This window comes from Bactrocera latifrons, unplaced genomic scaffold, assembly GCF_001853355.1.
Source record: "Bactrocera latifrons isolate USDA-ARS-PBARC rearing strain unplaced genomic scaffold, ASM185335v1 scaffold_391, whole genome shotgun sequence".
Classification (NCBI taxonomy): Eukaryota; Metazoa; Arthropoda; class Insecta; order Diptera; family Tephritidae; genus Bactrocera; species Bactrocera latifrons.
The window spans coordinates 175729-195774 of NW_017537036.1; the positions used below are offsets into that span (position 1 = coordinate 175729).

At 37.3% G+C, this 20046-nt stretch overlaps 1 protein-coding gene across 4 annotated transcripts in view; it reads right to left on the reverse strand.

Moving 5' to 3' along the window:
- Nucleotides 1-539: 539 nt before the first annotated feature.
- Nucleotides 540-20046, reverse strand: part of LOC108972321 (cyclin-dependent kinase-like 1) — a 41738-nt gene continuing 22231 nt past the window's right edge. The window contains exons 1-8 of one of the 4 annotated variants that reach the window (XM_018938853.1): nt 16502-16631; nt 7554-7609; nt 7362-7492; nt 4792-5077; nt 4333-4583; nt 1598-1693; nt 1127-1450; nt 540-930 (exon numbers count right to left, since the gene is read on the reverse strand). In XM_018938853.1, the coding sequence (XP_018794398.1) occupies nt 796-930; nt 1127-1450; nt 1598-1693; nt 4333-4583; nt 4792-5077; nt 7362-7492; nt 7554-7609; nt 16502-16536 (1314 nt within the window). In that variant the 5' untranslated portion in view covers nt 16537-16631 and the 3' untranslated portion in view covers nt 540-795. Of the gene's footprint in view, nt 931-1126; nt 1451-1597; nt 1694-4332; nt 4584-4791; nt 5078-7361; nt 7493-7553; nt 7610-8736; nt 8820-10665; nt 10700-16501; nt 16632-20046 lie in introns of those variants that run through there. The other 3 variants (XM_018938854.1, XM_018938851.1, XM_018938852.1) reach the window with 3 other exon arrangements.

Here is a 20046-nt window from a genome sequence, read left to right on the forward strand (position 1 = left end):
TAACTCTAGCTAAAACTCTTAACAATTCATTCTATTGTTGGATTGTATCTCAGGAAGCTTTTCCATGACTAGTGTTCATAATAAGTAGGACAATGCTTTCGGGCTACCTCTTGCTGTATAGTATCTGCTAACATAATCTAACCTAATTCTAAGGAGGTCTCATCTATCCTAGTGCTTAGTATATGGCTATCCATCTTTGTACTGGTTTTGCCACATTTTTCTTCTTTAGTGCTTTTGTAGCACTTGTGTTAGACGAAGCTCTTACGATATGTGCAGTGAATTTTCGATTCCCTCCGTTAACTAGTACAGAGCAATATTAGTTGACCTGCTCTGTAAGCATGTAAAGAATATGTAATCCAAAGCATAGGCAGAAAATGAATGAAACGGTACTGACTACATTGATTATTACTAATTATTTAATATTGAATTATATTTTATATGAAACATATACAGCTTTTGTTTGATAAAAAAATACACATATGCACCTAAGGCAAATTAAATTTAGATCTCAATTAAAGATGAAAATCAAAACAGTTTCGAAATGCACACCACATGCCGCTGCAACACGCCGAAATGCGCCAATTAAGTGTTGCTGCAACTACACACCGGATGGTGGACACAAAGCAGAATGTAGTTGCAACAAGCCAACGTTGGTGGCCAACCAACCGACGCAAGCATTGTCTGCAACCAATGTTGCCACAACTGTCCGCTACTAGCCGGCCAGCGGCAGCCTCGTTGATGTCTTTGTTTTGTTGATGTTGTTGTGTTTGGCTGGACACATGCTTGCGCAACACACTATATCGTTGGCAAATGATGTTCGGTGCGATGGAGCAATGTGGCATTCTTATTAATCGGTTGCAGCTTCACATAGTCCGCATGATGATGCGACAGCTGGGTGTTGGTCAGCAATGGAAGCGATGTGTTTGAAGTCTATACAAAGAGAGAGGGGGAGAAAAATGTTGAAAACGATGAACAAACTGAAAATGACACAAATAGACGTGGCAGAAATGTGCGCCAATTTTCGTAAAAATGCGCAAAATTGCCAGTTACTGTTAGATTGCTGCAAAATTGCTGCCACTTTTTAGTTTTGTTGTTGTTTTTTGATAGTTTTTCATTTGGCCATTACCTTAGATTTGTCACGCGCCGCCTGCGCTGCCAGTAGCAATGGTGTTTGCTGTTGTTGTTGCTGCTGTTGCTGGTGATGTTGCGCCTGCAGCGGTGTGTGTTGCTGTGATTGTGGCTGCAATTGTTGACTATGCGGCTGTAGCATCAAATGTTGTTGCAACTGTTGTTGTTGCTGCAGCAATTGTTGTTGTCGTTGTAGTGCGGCCGCCTCGAGGCTATTAACATGCTCCAGTTCACGCTGTTTGGCCACGTAATCATCGAAGTATGAGTGTTTGATGAGCTTTTCGCAGGACCAACGCTTGGCCGGATCCTTGTCGAGGCATTTCTGCAAAGGCAAACGTAAGCAATTTGTGAGTGTAATGGAGTTTCGCTTCTCTTCTACTATTTATCTACAGTTTCTATTTGTTTTGCTACTATGATTTTCCAAATTTTTTGAAAAATTCGCTGTTTCTTTTTAGATGTGTGTACTTACTTTGAGAAAGTCTATGGTGAGCGGATTTTGTAGTGATTTTGCTGGCATTTTGTCTTCGAGCGGCTCCAGCGTTGGCGGCACCGGTAATGTAATGCCCTAAAGACAAAGAAAAATTCGCATGAACAATTGAATTGTGGATATTTGAGTCAGTCATAGTTTTTTTGATATTCGCGCGAACCAAATGGTTTTGATCATAATGCAAAGTAAAGGAATTTTGAAAAAAAAAAGAAAAAAAAATATATTTTTAGCGTCAAAAGTACGTAGTGTGTTATACATGACCCTCCTTAAAAACTTTTGTGGTAAAAATTTGAAAAAAAGAGCTAAGTATGTCCAGTGAACTTTTCTCAAGACAATTTGTGTCTCTGACTTTAGTCTATTCAGCCGATTAACTGGTTCGCTAACCGTTCGGTAACCGTTCCCTAACCATTCGCTAACTATTACTTTCCCATCACCTAAAAAATTTAGTTAATATTATATTTAAAAAAAAAAGAATTTCGCATAAAAATGACACAGACCCGACTATATAAAAAATTATTTTTACAGTTGAGTGGGTGCTGTAAAGTATCGAGAAGGGTACGACGAAAAAATTGTATATTTTCCTTTGTGATGCCATAAGATTTTGTAGTACGAACCAAGCTTAGAATTATTAAGAGAACCATTAAACCCAACATGGCTGAGATTTCAATTGTGTGGTCAGAACAAATATTTTTGTCCTTTCTGTTAGTTAACCTAATAAAGGTTAAATGTGAAGCTATATTAAAGGGACTAGTAAAAGGAAACCCATGTTATTCCCTATTGTACTCTATAAAGTAATAGTTCTGAAATACTCTCGGTTTTGTAAAAAGAAATCCTCTATTTTTGAATGAAACTGAAGGCTTTATCTAAATTAGTTAGAATTATGCGATTTACACTAATTATACATGATTTTGTTCGAAACACTTAGCCATTTTGAAGTTAATTTTATAAGATTAATCACGTAGAAACCAGCGTTTCCATTGGCAAAAACTAATACTGTCGACTTCACAAGCTTCTCTTGAGAAGAAGTTTTTATCAGCAATATACTATATGCTTATCGCCATAGACAGGAACAGGTAGTAATTATTTGGTGTCAGGACCAAACTATAAAGTGTGTATGATCACCAGATCCCGGAACATTTGGTTTGCCACCCTTGAGGTGTGCGGCTTGGCGTTGTGCTGATAATAGATAATTCCTCTTCTATTACCCAAATCTATTTGCTTCGAGGCTGGTCTGTAAGATAAACCCTTGTTCTCATGGAACACAATTCCTCTTTTATTGGTCAAATCTGACTGTTTCTGGACGATTGCTTCCTACGATTTCGCCAATTATTGACAGGAACGGAACACGTTCTTGTACATATAAGTGACCAAATTACCAGTAATCCGCTTCAAAAATTTATTCAGTTTTTTTTGCGATTCAGTAGCGTTTTGCAGATAGAAATTCGGTGCATGAGGTTTTTGGAATTAAGTCGGATGGCGCTAATACATCGGTAGATTTTATATGGAGCTCTATTTAAAGGCTTTCAGTTAGTTTTGTTTTTTTTACTAAATTTTAGTTCCTGTTAGATCGAAGCAGTCTTGACATGACTGTCTGATTCCGAACACTTGACGATTTACTTAAAATTATCAATATTTATATTGATTGGCCTTCCAGAATGTGAGGTGACATAGCATATAGGACATCAAATTACTGGAACGGAATCGACGAATATAAAATTGTAAATAATTGTTTATCACAGTTTCAAGGCCATTCACATTTTTAGTCATTCTGATAGCGTTTTCGTTTTTACCGAAGAAAGACTATAAAATATTTCGTATTTACTCTTTGCTGAGAAGTTTTTCTGGTATAAAACCATAGCTTAGCCTTATAGCTTATACCGATTGCGCTTGTAGAGAAAAAGACAAAGTTTACTAGAACAATCACTTGGCAAAGGATTTCTTCTTACATAAATCTTAGATTATAAAAACGTCACAAAGAGTAAGGAAACACCAAGAAAACGCATTTCCGTGTTATTGATGTGCTTCTTAATCGTTGCTATATCATTGTAGCCCATTTGACACTATTGACACAAACTTTAGCTCATCTCTAAATGAAGCTTGCAAATTGTGGTATCTTTGGCAAATTCAAACATCGCTTTGGCGGATTCTAAAGTAATGGTTTTCGGTTTGGTTAAGTCATGTTATACTGGCCGGCTGTCACGCCATGCATAGACCTACTGGTCCTTAGCAATGCCAGATGGTGGTTCGTCATACAGAACATTCTAATCTGAATTTAGGATGTCAACGCTGTTTGCGAACTTTAAGAGCAACTTGATACCCAAATGTGATATTTCATCTATTCTCTTGAACTGCGTAGCTCCTAGATATCTAAGACGAATTGCAGTAGGGTGTGAGCTGTCGTTAGGCTAACAATCGCCCTGCAGTCATATCGAGGACGGGTGAGTAAAAATTATGCGTATTTTCCTTACTGAATTACTGAAGTTATCATTCAGTAATTGAAGTTTTAACGACTAGTAGTTAGCTTATACTCGAAGCTTTATACCAATGGAAGCTAATTGGCAAAACTGCATGGAGGAAAGGGATGAAAATCCTACTTTCGATAAGATTTTGAGCCACGTTATCAGTATTTTTATATTTTACAATAAACATTAAAATATAGGAAGGATATATCGTCCATTCCTCGTACGAAAATAAATAACACTTTACACTTTGCTCACCTTAAAATATTCATTTTGTGAGAAAATCTGTATATGCCGCGGCAGCAGGTCACCTAAAGTTTTGCGTATCAAATACAGCTGGTCCACGTCGCTGCGACCGGGCCACAACGCCTCGCCGCGTACCAGCTCCGCAAAGAGACAACCGATGGCCCACACATCCACAGCAGTGCCATACTGTGTATCGCCGACAAGCAGCTCCGGCGCGCGATACCACCGGGTGGCAACATAGTCTGTGTAATTCTCGCCAGGACCTGCAAGTGTCAAAGGAAAGAAGAAGAAAATAGTGTGATAAAATAAGTATAAGTAAAATAAAAGGGAATGAGATAAATGTTTGCGAAAAAAGATGGTGTCGGGGAACAACACAAAGGTGAGCGCTGTGCCACAATTGCATGCAACTTTTTTTTTTGTCTTCCGCTCTTAGTAGGTGCAAAATTTCTTTTCCTTCCCCTTTCTACTTACTCAGCATGCGCGCGAAACCGAAATCGCACAGCTTCACTTGTCCCTGCGCTGTCAACAGTATATTCTCCGGTTTAATGTCGCGATGCAGGCAGTTCTGCTTGTGACAATATGCCACACCCAGCAATGTTTGGTAGACGATCTGTTTGGTTAAATGCTCCGGACAGCCTTGCGGATGTCGCTCCAATTCGTGCAACACTGTCAGCTCGCAAAATTCAAATACCAAATGCAAACGTCGCTTACGCCGGAATACCTCCAGTAGTGAGACCAGATTGGGATGCTTCAGATTCTATGTGAGAAAAAGTAGAAAAAGACATGCAGATAACAGGAAACGTGCATTAGTTGTGAAATGGAAATAAATTGAAATTGAAATAAGGTAATTTCAAGATTGGAGAAGGCAAACGTCGGCTGACATTCGAAGAGGAATGTGCTCAAGCGATTGCAAGGGAAACATACGTTATAATATATGCGAAGGTGTGCATGCTTCTATTTCACTAACAATAGTGCCTGATTGTGGCTTTCACCAGTTGTCTCTAGATTTTCAGTGAAAATTACTCATGAACGCTTTTAGGAGATTTGTATGCAAGATAAGCTTCAGCCTTTTTGACAATATGTCAACCAAACGGGTATTTTATAAAGTATAAAAGTTCCCTCAGTTGTATATGAATATTAGGAGTATGAAATAGGCCGGTTGCACAATGTGTCAATAAGAGATTATTATTTTTTATATGCTAAGTGGGGTGTATTAGATTTGCCATGAAGTATGTATATAATGCTCAGAGTTAAACATCGGAGACCCTGTAAAGTATAATGACCAGCGTGACGAGCCAAGATGATGCAGCCATGTCCAGTTGCTGTCTGTATAAGCAAAAATTAGTCCCTCCGCTTTAGAAATTTCTGTTTTTCATTCTCATAAAGCCGTCATACAAACTGAGCGTACAAAACCAAATTCTTCTAAGGAAATCGATTTTATTTGACGAGATATGTTAACGATTCAATAGATTTGTGGTATATTATTTTCCACCGCAACGTTACAATCTCTGAACAGAAAACTCGTAACACCGACTCACGTAACATAATATTATCGTCGTCCATGCCTCTACACCATATAGCAGGACGGGGATGATAAAGTTCAGCCCATTTTATCGACGGTACGCTTTAATCTTTCACACAATACGTTCGATAGAAACTTATTGAGGAGGTTTAACGTAGTTTTCAAAGATTGCGGATTGGTTAGTTCACACTTAAATTCCAATCGTTGGGCATGCTCTCGTTGTCCATTTGAATAGCTCGGCTGGCAATCCATTGTCTCTCGCCGCTTTGTTGTTCTCCAGGAAAGTAATTGTTATTCGAACTTCTTCAAAGTCATCGATTGGGGAATCGGGTTCGCTTTTTCATGGCCTTATGCTTTTACTGCAAATCAACAGGCTGTAGAAGTGTTCCCTCCATAATTTTAGTATGCTCTGGGTATCGGTTACTAGATGCAACCTGGGGATACTACAAGCGTATGATCCAGTCTTGAAACATTCTGTTAGTTGCCGCATATTTTCGTAGAAGTTTCGAGCATTACCCCTGTCGGCCAGCTTCTCAAGCTCTTCATACTCACGCATTTCAGTCTCTCTCTTTTTCTGTCAGCAAATGCGTCTCGCTTCCCTCTTCAGCTCTCGGTAGCTGTCCCATCCCGCACGTGTTGTGGTCGATTTTAACGTTGAGAGGGGTAGGCAGTCTGTTTTTCTGATGCTGCTAAATTAACTATTTCTCTAGAGGGTATACGTTTTGCTCAAGATTTATTACAGAGTATTTTGTTTTTGTCTAAAAGCTGGTTTATTTGATCAACTTTCAACTTTTTCATCTGCATTCAAGTAATCATACCATATAACCGGTAGGGTTATCAAATGTTTTCTTGCAAGAAAATTTTCCGCCTATTCGGTGATGTAATATTTAGTTGAGTCTACTGGCGTTGAGTTGGTATTATAATTGTAATAGCAAAATAGACCGTAAAGGTAACACCGAGTATTCCGAATGGAAAGCCTTAGGTTTAAAAATCATCGGGTCTATATAACACTTTAGAAAATAAAATTCTTCAATTTCACAAAGGGAAGTATTAATATAGTGTTGTGAGAAGTCATGTTTTTATCTTATCTATCAAAGTTTGTACTCCAGATGTCGGATTAAATCTCCTGCATACTTTTTCGGTCCGTGGAAGCGTGTTTACGAGTTGGATTCTAAATAGAGAGAAGTATTAGAGTTTTGAATGTTGACCAGGTACTCCTCACATCATATCATAAATTGTAAATCTTTCTATTCTGCCGATTTTATAGTGTTTTAATAATTGCATATATTTTATGTGAAGATCAGAGACTGATGAGTCAACTTTATTACGTAATGGATTTAAGAGTATATTTCTCGCAAACCGCAAAAAATCAAAACTGGTCTATGCGTGGCCTAACATATTAATATAACTTAACCGAATCATAAATAAATGACCAATAAGATTGTCTGCTATGGTTGCATAAAAGTAGTACTGAATTATTGTCGCTTTAAATTAATTGAAGAATTAAGTTTATACTAACTTTCAACAGTCGAATTTCGCGTAACGCAATTTTTCTTATAGCCGGATCATCTTCCGATTCCACAAACCGTTTGACAGCTACTAAGGCGCCCGTTTCGCGATCACGACATTTGTAGACGACGCCATATGAACCTAAAAGACAAAGTAATTACTAAAAGCATTTTATAATTTTTTTTTCAAGATAAAAACATACCTTCGCCAAGTCGACTTAATTTCTCGTAGCGATCCATTTTACTGCTACCCTGAGGCCTAGAAAAATGTAAAAATTTGGATATTAGCCTAATGTTTTATTCAAATAGTTGATTAGTACGAATGAGATTCTATACATGTATTTTTTTTTTTTAATTTAAAGTAGGTGATTTAATAAAGAAGCAGTAGTGGTGCCAATAACTGGTTTGAAATTGGTACGAGTTTTTTGAATATACTTTTTTCATATAATTGTGGAACTTATCGATACGTTTTGTCTAGGTTTCTAGCCATATTTTCATTTTCTTAAAWTAACAAAATCTTTGAAAGTAAAAACTCGAGATTTTTCATAACATTTATACAAATTCTGTAAGAGGAACATCGAAAATTCGATTCTCCTATTATTAACGACTTATTCTGCTCGACTTGCTTAAGAGTACACATCAGCAACTTGGTATAAAGGAAAGGATATACCGCGAAACGGTATTTCAAGCTTCTGATGTACAGCTGCAACCAAAACCAACGGTTGCTACGATGATGATTGTCGTGACCCAGTGGAGAGAAACCGAGAAGTCGGAAAGCTTACCTCGCACAGTTGCGATCGATCACCACGAAGCGGGTTGAGAATCTACTGAGAGTTGTAGAGGGAAGCAACACGCATGTAAAAAAAAAAAAAAGAGTCCGAGCTTCAAGACCGGTTTCAAGACCGGGGCATACTCTTGTTTGACACAAAGGGGTGATCCAGTGACAGATATTGAGAGCATACCAAAGTTTTAGAGAGAACACTTCTCCAGCCTCCTTAGCTGCAGTGAAACACCTGGAAATGGCGAACTCGTTTCCCCAAACGATGATGATGGAACAGATTGCCCGACAGTGATGAGGTTCGAATAGCAATTACCCATCCGAAGAACAAAAAAGGAGGCAGAGCCCGAAGGATTACTGGACAAGCTGTTCAAACATGACGACGAAGTATTCCCGACTATTGGAACCTAAGTGTACTCTGCCCTTAGTTAAATTAATCTTCTTGCAAATTTTTTTATGTTCAACAAAGTAGTCCATTTTTCCTATTACCACAAAAAATTCATAGTGTTTCACAAGTTCATAATTTTTACCTATTTTACCATTGATTCTTACCTATATCACCATTAAATTGCTTGGCATAGCATTAAAGTTGAAAAATTATTAATTACCTTAAGCTCAAACTAGGGCCACGCAGCAAATTGGAGCGACGAGTTGGAACTTCTTTGCGTGGCAGCATTTTATAAGGACACATTAAATGATTTATATTTTTTTGTGTAAGCAATGTGTAAAGTTGTATGTGTGCAACGATCAATTAAATGGTGATTGATATCAATAAAGAGCGTGTAAAGCGTAAAAAACTGCAAGCGTTCTTGTGTATGTACAGCGATTTTTTTTGATTAATCCGTTATGGAATGCGAATTTAATGGTGGTTGGAATGATGAAATCGACGAGCGCAGCAGCAAAGCTTATGATTTAAGCAAAAAGTTGTAGAAATGAGTGGTGAGAAAATATTCAAAAGAAGAAAAAATTTAAATTTCGTGAGCACCGAAGTTATATTACCCTTCAGAGGTGAATTTCTTATAAAAATTATTTTATACAAATATTTTTGTTTTTGTTTTGTTTGGTCAGTTTGTAGAGTAGCTGTATGTTATGTGAGTACTGATGCGATCTGAAATATATGTTTGGTGATACTTGCATAATAACTCATGACAAATTTTATGAAGATTAATTGTCAAGTAAGAAAGTTTTTATGAAATAACTTGATTTTTATCGTTCAGTTTGTATGGCAGCGAGATGTTTTAGTAGTCTGATCTAAACAATTTCTTTACATATTGTAGCTTTGTATTGGGTTATAATTTATACCGAATTTCGTGATGGTATCTTATTAAATAAAAACGTTTGACATACAAAGACATGACTTTGATAGACCAGTTTGTATGGCAGCTGTATGCTATAGAAGTTCGATCTAAGCAATTTCTTCCAAGTTTGTAGAAATATCTTTAAAAATAATTTGTGCCAAATTTCGTGAAGATATTTTGTCAAATGAAAACGTTTTCCATATACGGACTTAACTTTGATAGGCCAGTTTGTATGGCAGCCATATGCTATAATGAGCCCATCTGCACCATTTCTTTAGATACTATAAAATGTCTCTTAATAATAATAAACTTGTGAGAAATTTCGTGAAGATATATTGTAAAATAAAAAGTTTTCCATACAAGGCTTTAATTTTAATTGGTCAGTTTGTATGACAGCTATATGCTATTGCAGTCCGATCTGAACAATTTCTTCAGAGGTGGCACTGTTGCTTTGGGCAATAATTCTCAAAAATTTGTGGGAAGATACCCCGTCAAACATAAAAGTTTCCCATACAATAATTCGATTTTTATTATTGAGGTTGTATGACAGCTATATGCTATAATGAGCCGATATAGTTGGTTCCGACAAATAAGTAGCTACATAAAGAGAAAAGAGCGCGTACTTCATTTCAGATCTCTATCTCGAAAACTGAGACCATAGTTCGCGTATATATAGACAGGCGGACGAACGGACAGATTGACATGGCTAAATGGACTTCGATAGTCACGGTAATAAGTTATATATATGTATATGTTTGTACTTTGTAGAATCACCAATTCTTGCTTAGAACTTTCGTGTCAAACTTAATATAGTCTGTGCAGGGTATATATATACATATATGAGAACGAGCGAAGAGAATTATATGAATTGCTTGCTGTTTTGCGAGCGAAAAGTGATGAGAAAAATTTAAAACTATTTTTCCATGCACTAAAGACCAAAATAATTTATTTACAGCAGTTTAAGTTGTAAGCTGCTTGCACGAATTGATTGCTATTTAATACTTGAGCTTACACACAGACACACATATATAGGCAAATATGCGCTCACATATACAGAACACAACGGTATTTTATGGATAAATGCATATATTGCAGGTGACAGTTAGTTAGCACAAACAGCTGCGCACCGGAAAAATCAATAATTCACATAGTTTTTTCATAAGCGCAAAGAAAATCGGAAAATTCCTGAATCACATATGGCTTTTCGGCATTTCAATGTCGTTAATGTCAGCGTTTTACCGAAAGGTGATTGAACTGCTTTGGTCGCAACTCGGTTGATGGTGTGGTGGGTTGTCCACCAACCGCAGCGGTTACTAATAAAATAATGCTGTTTTAATTGCACACTACTTCTGCCACACAAACACGACGGCAACAAATGCACACACACACACGTACGTGCGAATATCGCACTTCACTTGGCGTTTGTTATGTGACCGTAAAATATTTTCGCCTTCCTTTGCAGACGTTAAACTAGCGGTTTAGTGGCGTACAACAAACCGCACAGCTGTTGTTTGTGATACTGTTGCTACTTTTACGCCTGCAGGTATGCTACACCTACTGTTTTTCTTGGCCAGCTGCCGCTGTTGCTATATTATTCAACCCATTTTGCGCGCGTATGTATGCGTATGTATGCGTATGTGTGTTTGTGCTGTTATTACTTTTGTCCTTTAGTTATACATTAAATAGTGTTCTTGTTGTTTTTGCTTTGTTTTGTTTGCTGCTTTCGACAGCGCCGCGTATCGTAGCAATCGTTGCTGTGATAGCTTCAACCACAACAAATCGTTAAGCTATGCGGTGGTGGTGCGGTGTCGGTACGGTGGAGCTCATTCAGCTGCTCTGTGCTGTGCTTTTCTGCTTTACGTTATGAAGGCGTGCAGGTTTGTTCATGTTTTTTATTCATGAGTATGCTAAACTTTAGCGCAGCGTTTATGGCACAATTGCTTGTATTTGTTTTTTTTTTTTTTTGGAGTAATTGGCTTCAATCGAGTTATTTTCCATAAATTGAACATGCTAATTAACGGTGCATTGGAAATAGACATTTATGGCACTTAAAGTTCAATAAGAATACGGTAGAGAGACGAATGGATTAGTACTGGGTCGCTTAGTGAGACGCGTTCCAATGTTGAGGGCGAAAATTGAAAATGGGATTTCTTCTATCTTATAAAAATAAATCCATTACTTTTATTTTCGATTGCTTCAGCAATCTATCTTAATGAATTTTACAGTTTTTCTTCGATAAAGTCAAAATACAATTGTGGTTTTATCGCTTTCGTTCCTAAAAATTCGTTGTCAACGATGCACCACGCTCTGGAAAGTCAATTGTCGGAAATATTTACCGACCATTATCATGTTAACAGTATTTTGATTTCGTAGCTGAACAGTGTATAAAAATCCTTTTAAGGGGGTATTCTACCCTAGAATTTTGAAAAAATCGATTTTTTTCATATATTTAAAGTTTAGATCCTTAAGAATATATCCTCCGAAGAATTTTTAAAAATTAAAATTATTTTAAGAGCTACACTTACTTTAGTGTCGCAGTACCTAGCTCACTAATAAATGACTTAGACTGCCTGAAATTTGACTCACTTTTTTAAACGCGTTTTTCTCGAAACTACCTTTTTCCACACGGTACCGGCATCTTCTCAAGATTTATACAACCGATTTACTTGAAATTTTGTGCGAACCTTCTTTATATAATCCTTTATCGTTCCTACCAGTATCGTGTCAAAATTTTTGTTATTCATATTTAAAAAAAAATTCAGGAATTTCAAAAAAAAAGAAAAATGAGTTTTACTTTCAGGCAGTCGCCATTTAAAAAAAAAAAATTTTTTTCGTGTTCCCTGAGGTAGGGACTGTAGCAGCATCCTTACTGATTGAAAATTTTTTTTGTCAGACCACCAGGAGAATCAGGATTAATGTCACCAGGATGCGCCGTTTTTTTTACACCTGTCCCCCCTCTAATTATTTTATTTTTTAAAATTTTCTTGTAATTTTTTTTCTGTATTCTTAAGATATCAATAAAAAGCACCATAAAAAATGGACAGTACAAATTGTTTTTGGTATTTTTTTAAATAAAATTCCAAAAACTGGCCAAAAATTGATTTCTAGACTACAATACCCCCTTAAATAGGGATGTATCAGAAAGAAGATCGATGATTGGGACCACACAAGCAACTCATGGGCCGAATCTTCGCTGAATCGCAATAACATCGATCCATTTTTAAAGCCGAACTGGTGATGAAAAATCGGTTACTTACAATAACGTCAATGCGAAAATGGTCGAGTTTGAGGATTTACGGTCAGTAAAATATGCTATCTGTAGAAGTTCACGCAAGTGAAGAAGGTTCTCTGATCGCCATTTACTGGGGAGTGGCCAGATTGATATGGCTCAAGCAGATCTTTGACCAGGTATCCTCTGGGTAGCTTAAGAACATCCGTTTGAAAGCGAAAAATCCCGCTTTGTGCGCTGGGTTTCTGACCCGCCACGTAAAAAACACCCCCCAATTAAAAATAATAACCAGCCTCGGATGAAAACCCCCCTTTTGCTGACGACCATGACAAACGAAATAAGTACTACGATTTGAGGGCATGCCCCTGGAATGTCTGGTCCCTTAATTGGGAAGGTGCCGCTACTGAGCTGGTTGATATCCTCGTGAAAATAAAGGTTGACATCTTCGCCGTCCAAGAAATGGGCGAAACCACTCCAGCTCTGAAAGTATTCGACGAAGTACTCGCCGGGGGAAGCAGAGGAAGAGGAAGACCTCCACTCCGTTGGAAAGACCCAGTGGAGAAGAACGCGGCTTCGCCGGGAATCTCCAAGCACGAAGCAATCGCCTAGAAATTTCCAGCTTTGTTCAATAGGAAAGAAATAGTGATACATCAGTCCAGAATTCACGGGAGCGTGTTCATTATATAGTACATAAAGCTAGAGTTCGGTGTTGATATCAGTAATTACTACCTGTTTCTTCACGAGGGTTGTAATAAGTTAAATATTATGAATGATGTGGCAACGAGTTATCGAAAAAAAAATTTCGTGTTGCTACCATCTACTCCCCCTTTTTATGTATTCGCAAAATAATACGTCTTGGTTCTTGGTTAGATGACTAAATTTATACAGATAAGACTTCACTCACTTACAGATGGTGCTCGAGAGACGAAGAACGAAGCATTATTGCGCATGCTGAATAGTTTGTATCGATCCTATTAGAAAAAGTTAGACATAAAATTTAGCATACTCAGACTCCAAGTTATTTCCTCAATCACGCTATAAGAAAAGATCAGGCATAACGAGCCGTAGGAGGTCCACTGTAAGGACTTATGTCTCGTTTATTGAAATGAGAAGTTGTATTCTTTAATTTCGGAAATTATCTTTTGATTTTTTAATTATATTCAGAGTTCCGAGGTAAAAGATAACCGTTATTGCTAAATTAGACATTGCTTTATCGACAGACATAGTTTGCTGATCGTTAAATGTGAATGGATCATACCAATACTTATCTCCATCTTAGATGCAAATTTGTAGGCTTGAACCTCAACATCTTTTAAGTATCAATAGCTGCCTTCAAGTTTGCTGTAGATATACATATGGGTACTATATACGGCAATACTTGATTTGAGCCCTTTGACTGTGCTTTTAGGAGCACTCAAGCATTGGCTCGCCACATCGCATCAAGTTAGCTTGCACAAAGAGGAACTCTAGTTTTAATAGCTTTAGGTTTCGCTGTCTCCTTCAAAGAAATGCTAATCATTAGGCGTACAGGCGGTGAGATTGAAAGATTGGTAAAACTTTTACGGAAACGTTTCAATTGATGAAATAATTTTATGGCGATGATTGCCTATCACGTAACCAAGTGCACGAGTGGTTTCAACGTTTTCAAAGTGATCGAGAGGAAATAAATGATCGTAAGATGGTGAGACATAAATATCGCATTTTGACCGAAACAAATTGACTGACGACCAAAAATTGCTCAGAATCCAACATTCGAAGGATGATTATTTAACCAAAAATCACATTTGATGATCATCATGATTTGGCACCGTGCAACTTATTCCTTTTCAGAAAAATGCAATTGCTCATCAAGGGAAAGAGTTATGCAGACGTAGAGGCCTGTTTACTTTGGAATGCACCTTGTATATGTATATTAGGGAGCGTCGTTTTACAGAGAGTCAAAAAATCGGAAAAATCGGGTATCCGAGAAATATTATACGGATTATTCTGAACAACTGTGCCTAAGAGATTATGTGTTTGGAACCGGTTTCGAACCACGGATTTTTAAGGCGAATTTTCTTTGAGATCACAAAGTTTTGTGCGTGAATGGAATTTAATACGTATGTGCACTTTGATATTTTATTGATCATTTTGATATCACATTTCATACAACCGATTTGTTAGATCTTTTAGGTTAGGTTAGGTTAATATGGTAGGCCAATAAGCTACACATAGACCTAGTTTGGTCCCGTGGGTCACCAGATTAACTTTACTTGCTAAGTCCAAGAGGAGGAGTCATCGTTTAGAATAATTTAAGTAATTTAAAAGACTCTGCTGCTCCACTATAGTTGAATTTTTCTTCGCCTAAAAATCGCTGGTTTTGGACTCATAGTTTCTCAGCCAAAGTTGTTCAGAGTGATCTGAAAGAAAAAAGTCGACTCGCTCTAATGAATTTATATGAGACCAAACCACTATTTTGTCGAGAGATTGAGCCATAAATAAAATAATGAATTTCTCTGGTTTTGAAGTTAGCCTCCAGTGTCGAAATAACTGACTTCGAATTTCGAATCATCATATATTGTAGTCAGCATTACTAAATATAGAATGTAAGCTACTAGAAAAATAACTTTCAATAGTGAATAGTTTTTTCTCGGTGACTCTTATACTTGTATGATAGATGTTATAATGTGAAATGTTGGGGCAGTATTTTCGAAATATAAAATTTCGAAGATGCGACTCTAATCCTTATGGAAACTGTTATATAAGCTCAAGCGACATATTAGGTTGTCAAAAAAGTCTTGCGGTATTTTCGCTAATTAGCGCTGAGGGCGCGTAGTTCTAGTTTTATACGTCGCATCGGGCCATGCTATACCTTTTTGGAACGCTAACACGTTGTTGAATTGATTGTCGTTTCTTTTAAGTCGTTCGTGAGTTATAGCGTCGCAAACATGGAGCAAAATAAAGAGAAAATACGGCATATTTTACAGTACTACTACGTTGAAAGCAAAAATGCGTCTCAAGCCGCCAATAAAATTTATGCAGTTTATGGACCCGATACAGATTCCATTTCCACCGCACAACGATGGTTTCAACGTTTTCGTTCTGGTGTAGAGGTGATCGAAGATGCGCCACGCTCCGGAAGAACTGTCGTCGAAAATTGCGATAAAATCCCTAAATTGGTCGAAAGAGACCGGCATAGTAGCAGCCGTAGCATCGGTCAAGAGCTGGGCACGAGTGTTTTTTTATTTTTATGAGCAATTGAAAATTCAATAAAAAGACCGCAAGAATTTTTTGACAACCTATTATTATGTCACATTGAAATGAAATTGGATGGATTATTGTTATTAAATTTATATAGTCTAACTTAGTTCAATTCACTACGATATATATATTCTAACTAATTTTCACCAATTTTATAGTTTAATTATATGCTAATACAGCCTTTTTTCCCCATTTACACAACCTTTTCTTTTTAAACTGGCGAGCTTGTGTCATTCGTGACCAATATTTAGGTAACGCTAAATGGTTTTAGTAAATAGTAGTGAAATTGCACAATTGGCAATGAGCTGAGCACTTTTTAGACACAGCGACGGTGATTAAGTATGCACCAAACCGATTAGCTCTATCAAGATCGGAGCGATAAGCTGCAACTCATCCGCGTGTTAAACGGCAACTGGAGCAGTCAGCTGCTTTATTACCTCATTATATTACGGCATAGAATTAAAAACTCAATAGGTCATATTTGCACGCATGGAAGATTGTACGAACATATATATATACAGATGGGTGTACAACATGTATAAGCAGTCATTTGTGCGCTTACGCATTTGGTAAAGTTATATGGTTTAAAAATAGCTATCTGCTTACCGTCGCAGCGAAAACAATTTCGAGAGCTCGAACATGTTTCTTTTCCACTGTTTTTTTTTTCGCTAACGAAATGAACAAAATATGTTATTAAGGCACGTCACACGTAAATTGCACTAAAAATAGTCGCTAAACTTGCTGTTGCCGAAAAGTTTTGTATATGTCTTGTGACGTCAAAGCCTACGAAAACGCTTGCTGGCGTATGAAAAAAGCTAAAAATGTACAACAATTGCGTTTTTTTTTTATAGTTTTATCGACCGTCCGACAATGCGACTAAACGACCGATCAACTCAAGACGACTACACCGAATGTCCTTTAGCCACCGTCCAAGAGTGCTGACGCTATACGCTATTGAAGCGTGCTGTTGAAGTATATAAATACAACAACAAGTCATTGTGTAAACAAAAATTATTGTATTTACCAAGTCAAGGAGTGTTTGTGGTGGGCAGACTGTGTATGTGTATGAGTGTGTGTGTGTGTGGCGAGTGGTAAGTGTCGCTAGTCATATGGGACCAGCTGTTTGCGTACTGTATTCCAGCGTTAATTAATGTGATTGTGTGTGTATGTCCATGAGTAAGTGTGTGAGTTTCAACATGTATATGTATATGCGAGTGTGCATGTGTTTTCCCCTTTGTAATGTTTGGTTGGCCGCATACATGCAGTTGTTGAATTTCAATTAGTACAAGTTACTCATACGCCATGTAGCAGCTTGTGCTATGCATATCGCCAGCAGCGTGCTGACGTTTATTGCGAATTCCGCACACATGCATGCAAATGCATATAACCATTTCTGCAGTTTGCTTATTGCTAAGAAGACTTTTCGGTCGGTTTAACCTCGCTGCCCTTGCAATTCTTGGCATTGCTGTTTGGATCTCAGGCGCCGTCATCGCACGTGCGTACCAGGCATTAAAGTCGGCACGCTGCAGTTGAGAATGCGTGTTAACTTTGCTTTTAGCATTTTTTTCGTGCAATATTTTTTCAGTTAATTAACTTGAAGTTTTGTTTAATAACAAGTTACATGCGTGAGAAAATGCGCGAAGTAATTATTGGGTTGCACGCATGGAAAATTTATATAGACCCAAGAGAGCATAAGAGAGACAAGAGTATGCAGTTAAAGTAGAAATATTGCGTGAGTGTGAGTGAGCAGTGCAGTAGCGGATTCTCTAAATGCCGCTTGCATAAGTGTTCGAAACACATGATTCGCTGAAATACTTATTATTACCCTTCTAATAATGGTTTTACTAGATCGGCTCGTAGCAAACTTTTCGATATCATATTCGTAGTACGATTTGTCCTTTGGTTCAAAAAATGAAAAATGATGAAAATCTCTTCCCGGCGATCACTATTTTGAGATCTGGGAACAGAAAATAGTCGGTGGGGGCAAAATATGAAGAATATTGTGGATGCGGAAGCAATTCGAACCCCAACGGTAGATTGCCTTGGTGTTGCAGCATTTTTTTTTTACAGATGCTGTCGTTTTTCGAAGATTTCAAACGATTCAGTCACAGCGACATAAAGACAATTGCTTGTGCTGTCAAAAGCAGCTTTGAAGTGGACGAAGAAGAGGTGTATTAATCTTCTTTCACGCGTCACAGTTTCCAAGATTTGGCTTATGGTGAAAATCTAGTATATTTTAGATTCTCCAGATTTAAAACCACACCGATCAGTTTGTTCTCGGTGTGATTAAGTCTTTAATATAGTACACTCGATAGAACCTTATGTACGATGTTGTCCCACGGTAGTTAGCGCAGATTGAGGAATTTCCCTTTTTGTGTATTGGTCAGAGCACATACAAAGTACTTTCCAAATTAAACAGGACTTTAAAAAAACACAGAACAACTAATAATACAACTAATATAACTGACATAACTCTTTCCCTTGATGAGCAAATGCATTTTTTCGAAAAGGAAGAAGTCGCAGGAATACGAGGAGTGGTTTAAGGTTAAAATGTGATTTTTGGTCAAGTAATCATCATTCGAATGTTGGATGCTGCGCAATTTTTGATCGTCAGTCAACTTGTGTAGAACAAATCGTTACACATACCTTTCGTAAGCCCAAATGTTCGGTCAAAATGCGATAAATCGACATTTTGGAAATATTTAATTCCATTTCCATTAATTTCAATGATGATTTCGGCTGATTTTTGATGAAATCACGCACAGTTTCGATGGAATTTCCGGTGGTCACGGATTTTGATTGGCCCACAAGTTGATCGTTTTTATGTCCTCACGACCGCTTTGGAAACGTTGAAACCACTCGTGCACTCTGCTACGGGATAGGCAATCATCGCCATAAACTTGTTTCATCAATTTAAACGTTTCGTAAAAGTTTTACAAATTTTAAAATAAAATTTAATGTTGGCTCTTTGTTCGAAGCTAATTTTCGCAGCGATAGCACAAACATACTGAAACTTAAAACGCAATAACTTCATTTCCAATAAATGAAATGTCATGAAATACTCACTGGAAAATCGATAAAGATAGCAGATTCTAACGTATCAGTCGACATAGAGATGCGACCCCCGAGAGCGCTAGATTCAGAAAGTCCTGTTTACTTCAGAACACACATTGTATATGAATAATGTAGAAGGAATAATCAACTTATTTCACCAGAAATATATTCATTCAAACTCTAACATGACTTACGACACCAACCTTAGAATTATTGAATAACTCCCCACATAAATCAAATAATTTTCCAATAGTAATTGACTTACTTAGTAAATTATAACTCATAAATATAAATGACTCTCAAGTTTTCATATTTGGAATGAGAACAACGCTACACCAGTTGGCTTATAATCAGGAAATACTTAAGTGGTGCAGAAAATTGCTGGTCATTGTCGGGCTAGAGGGCAAGAAGGCAAACGCTACGAGTACAAAATTGGCATGCAGCCGAGCACGTATTTATGCGCTTTCACACTCATACAACTAACCAAAGTGTAGGACAGTAATAGTAATCAAAGTAAAGTGTTTGTATATATATATTTCGGTATATTTTTGTGTATTTAATGAGCTGTGCACCGCAAATCAGTTTGTAATCATTTGGCTCGCGGTCACCGTTTCACATTTATAACACTTTAGCGTGCGGTCGGCTGCCTTCTGTTTCACACTCAGCCACAAATATATATATATATATATATAATAAACAACAACAAAAACTCATTGTAATAACCATATCAGTAGCGGCGTATCTTGTGGTCGGCTTTTGACCTTTGTGTGAAAATAGAAAATTGTGGGCATTGTTTCCATGTAAATATATTGTTGTACACACAAATAGTTGTTGTTGTTTTGCTGAATGTTAGTTACTGAAGTATTCCTGTTAATTTTTTCTATCAAAGTTCAAGCTCGGTATAATTATTTAGAAAACATATTTATCACAATTTTAGTTGCCTCAATCGCTGTGGCGCCCCTGTGGCGCTTTGTGCTACATTTTATTGTGTTATTGCTGCTTAGTGTTACTTTTCCTTTAAGTGATTTTACTCACATTCCACATTTCTTTGCTACATTCCAGCGCTATTAAAGAAATTTGATTTGCATAATTTCTAT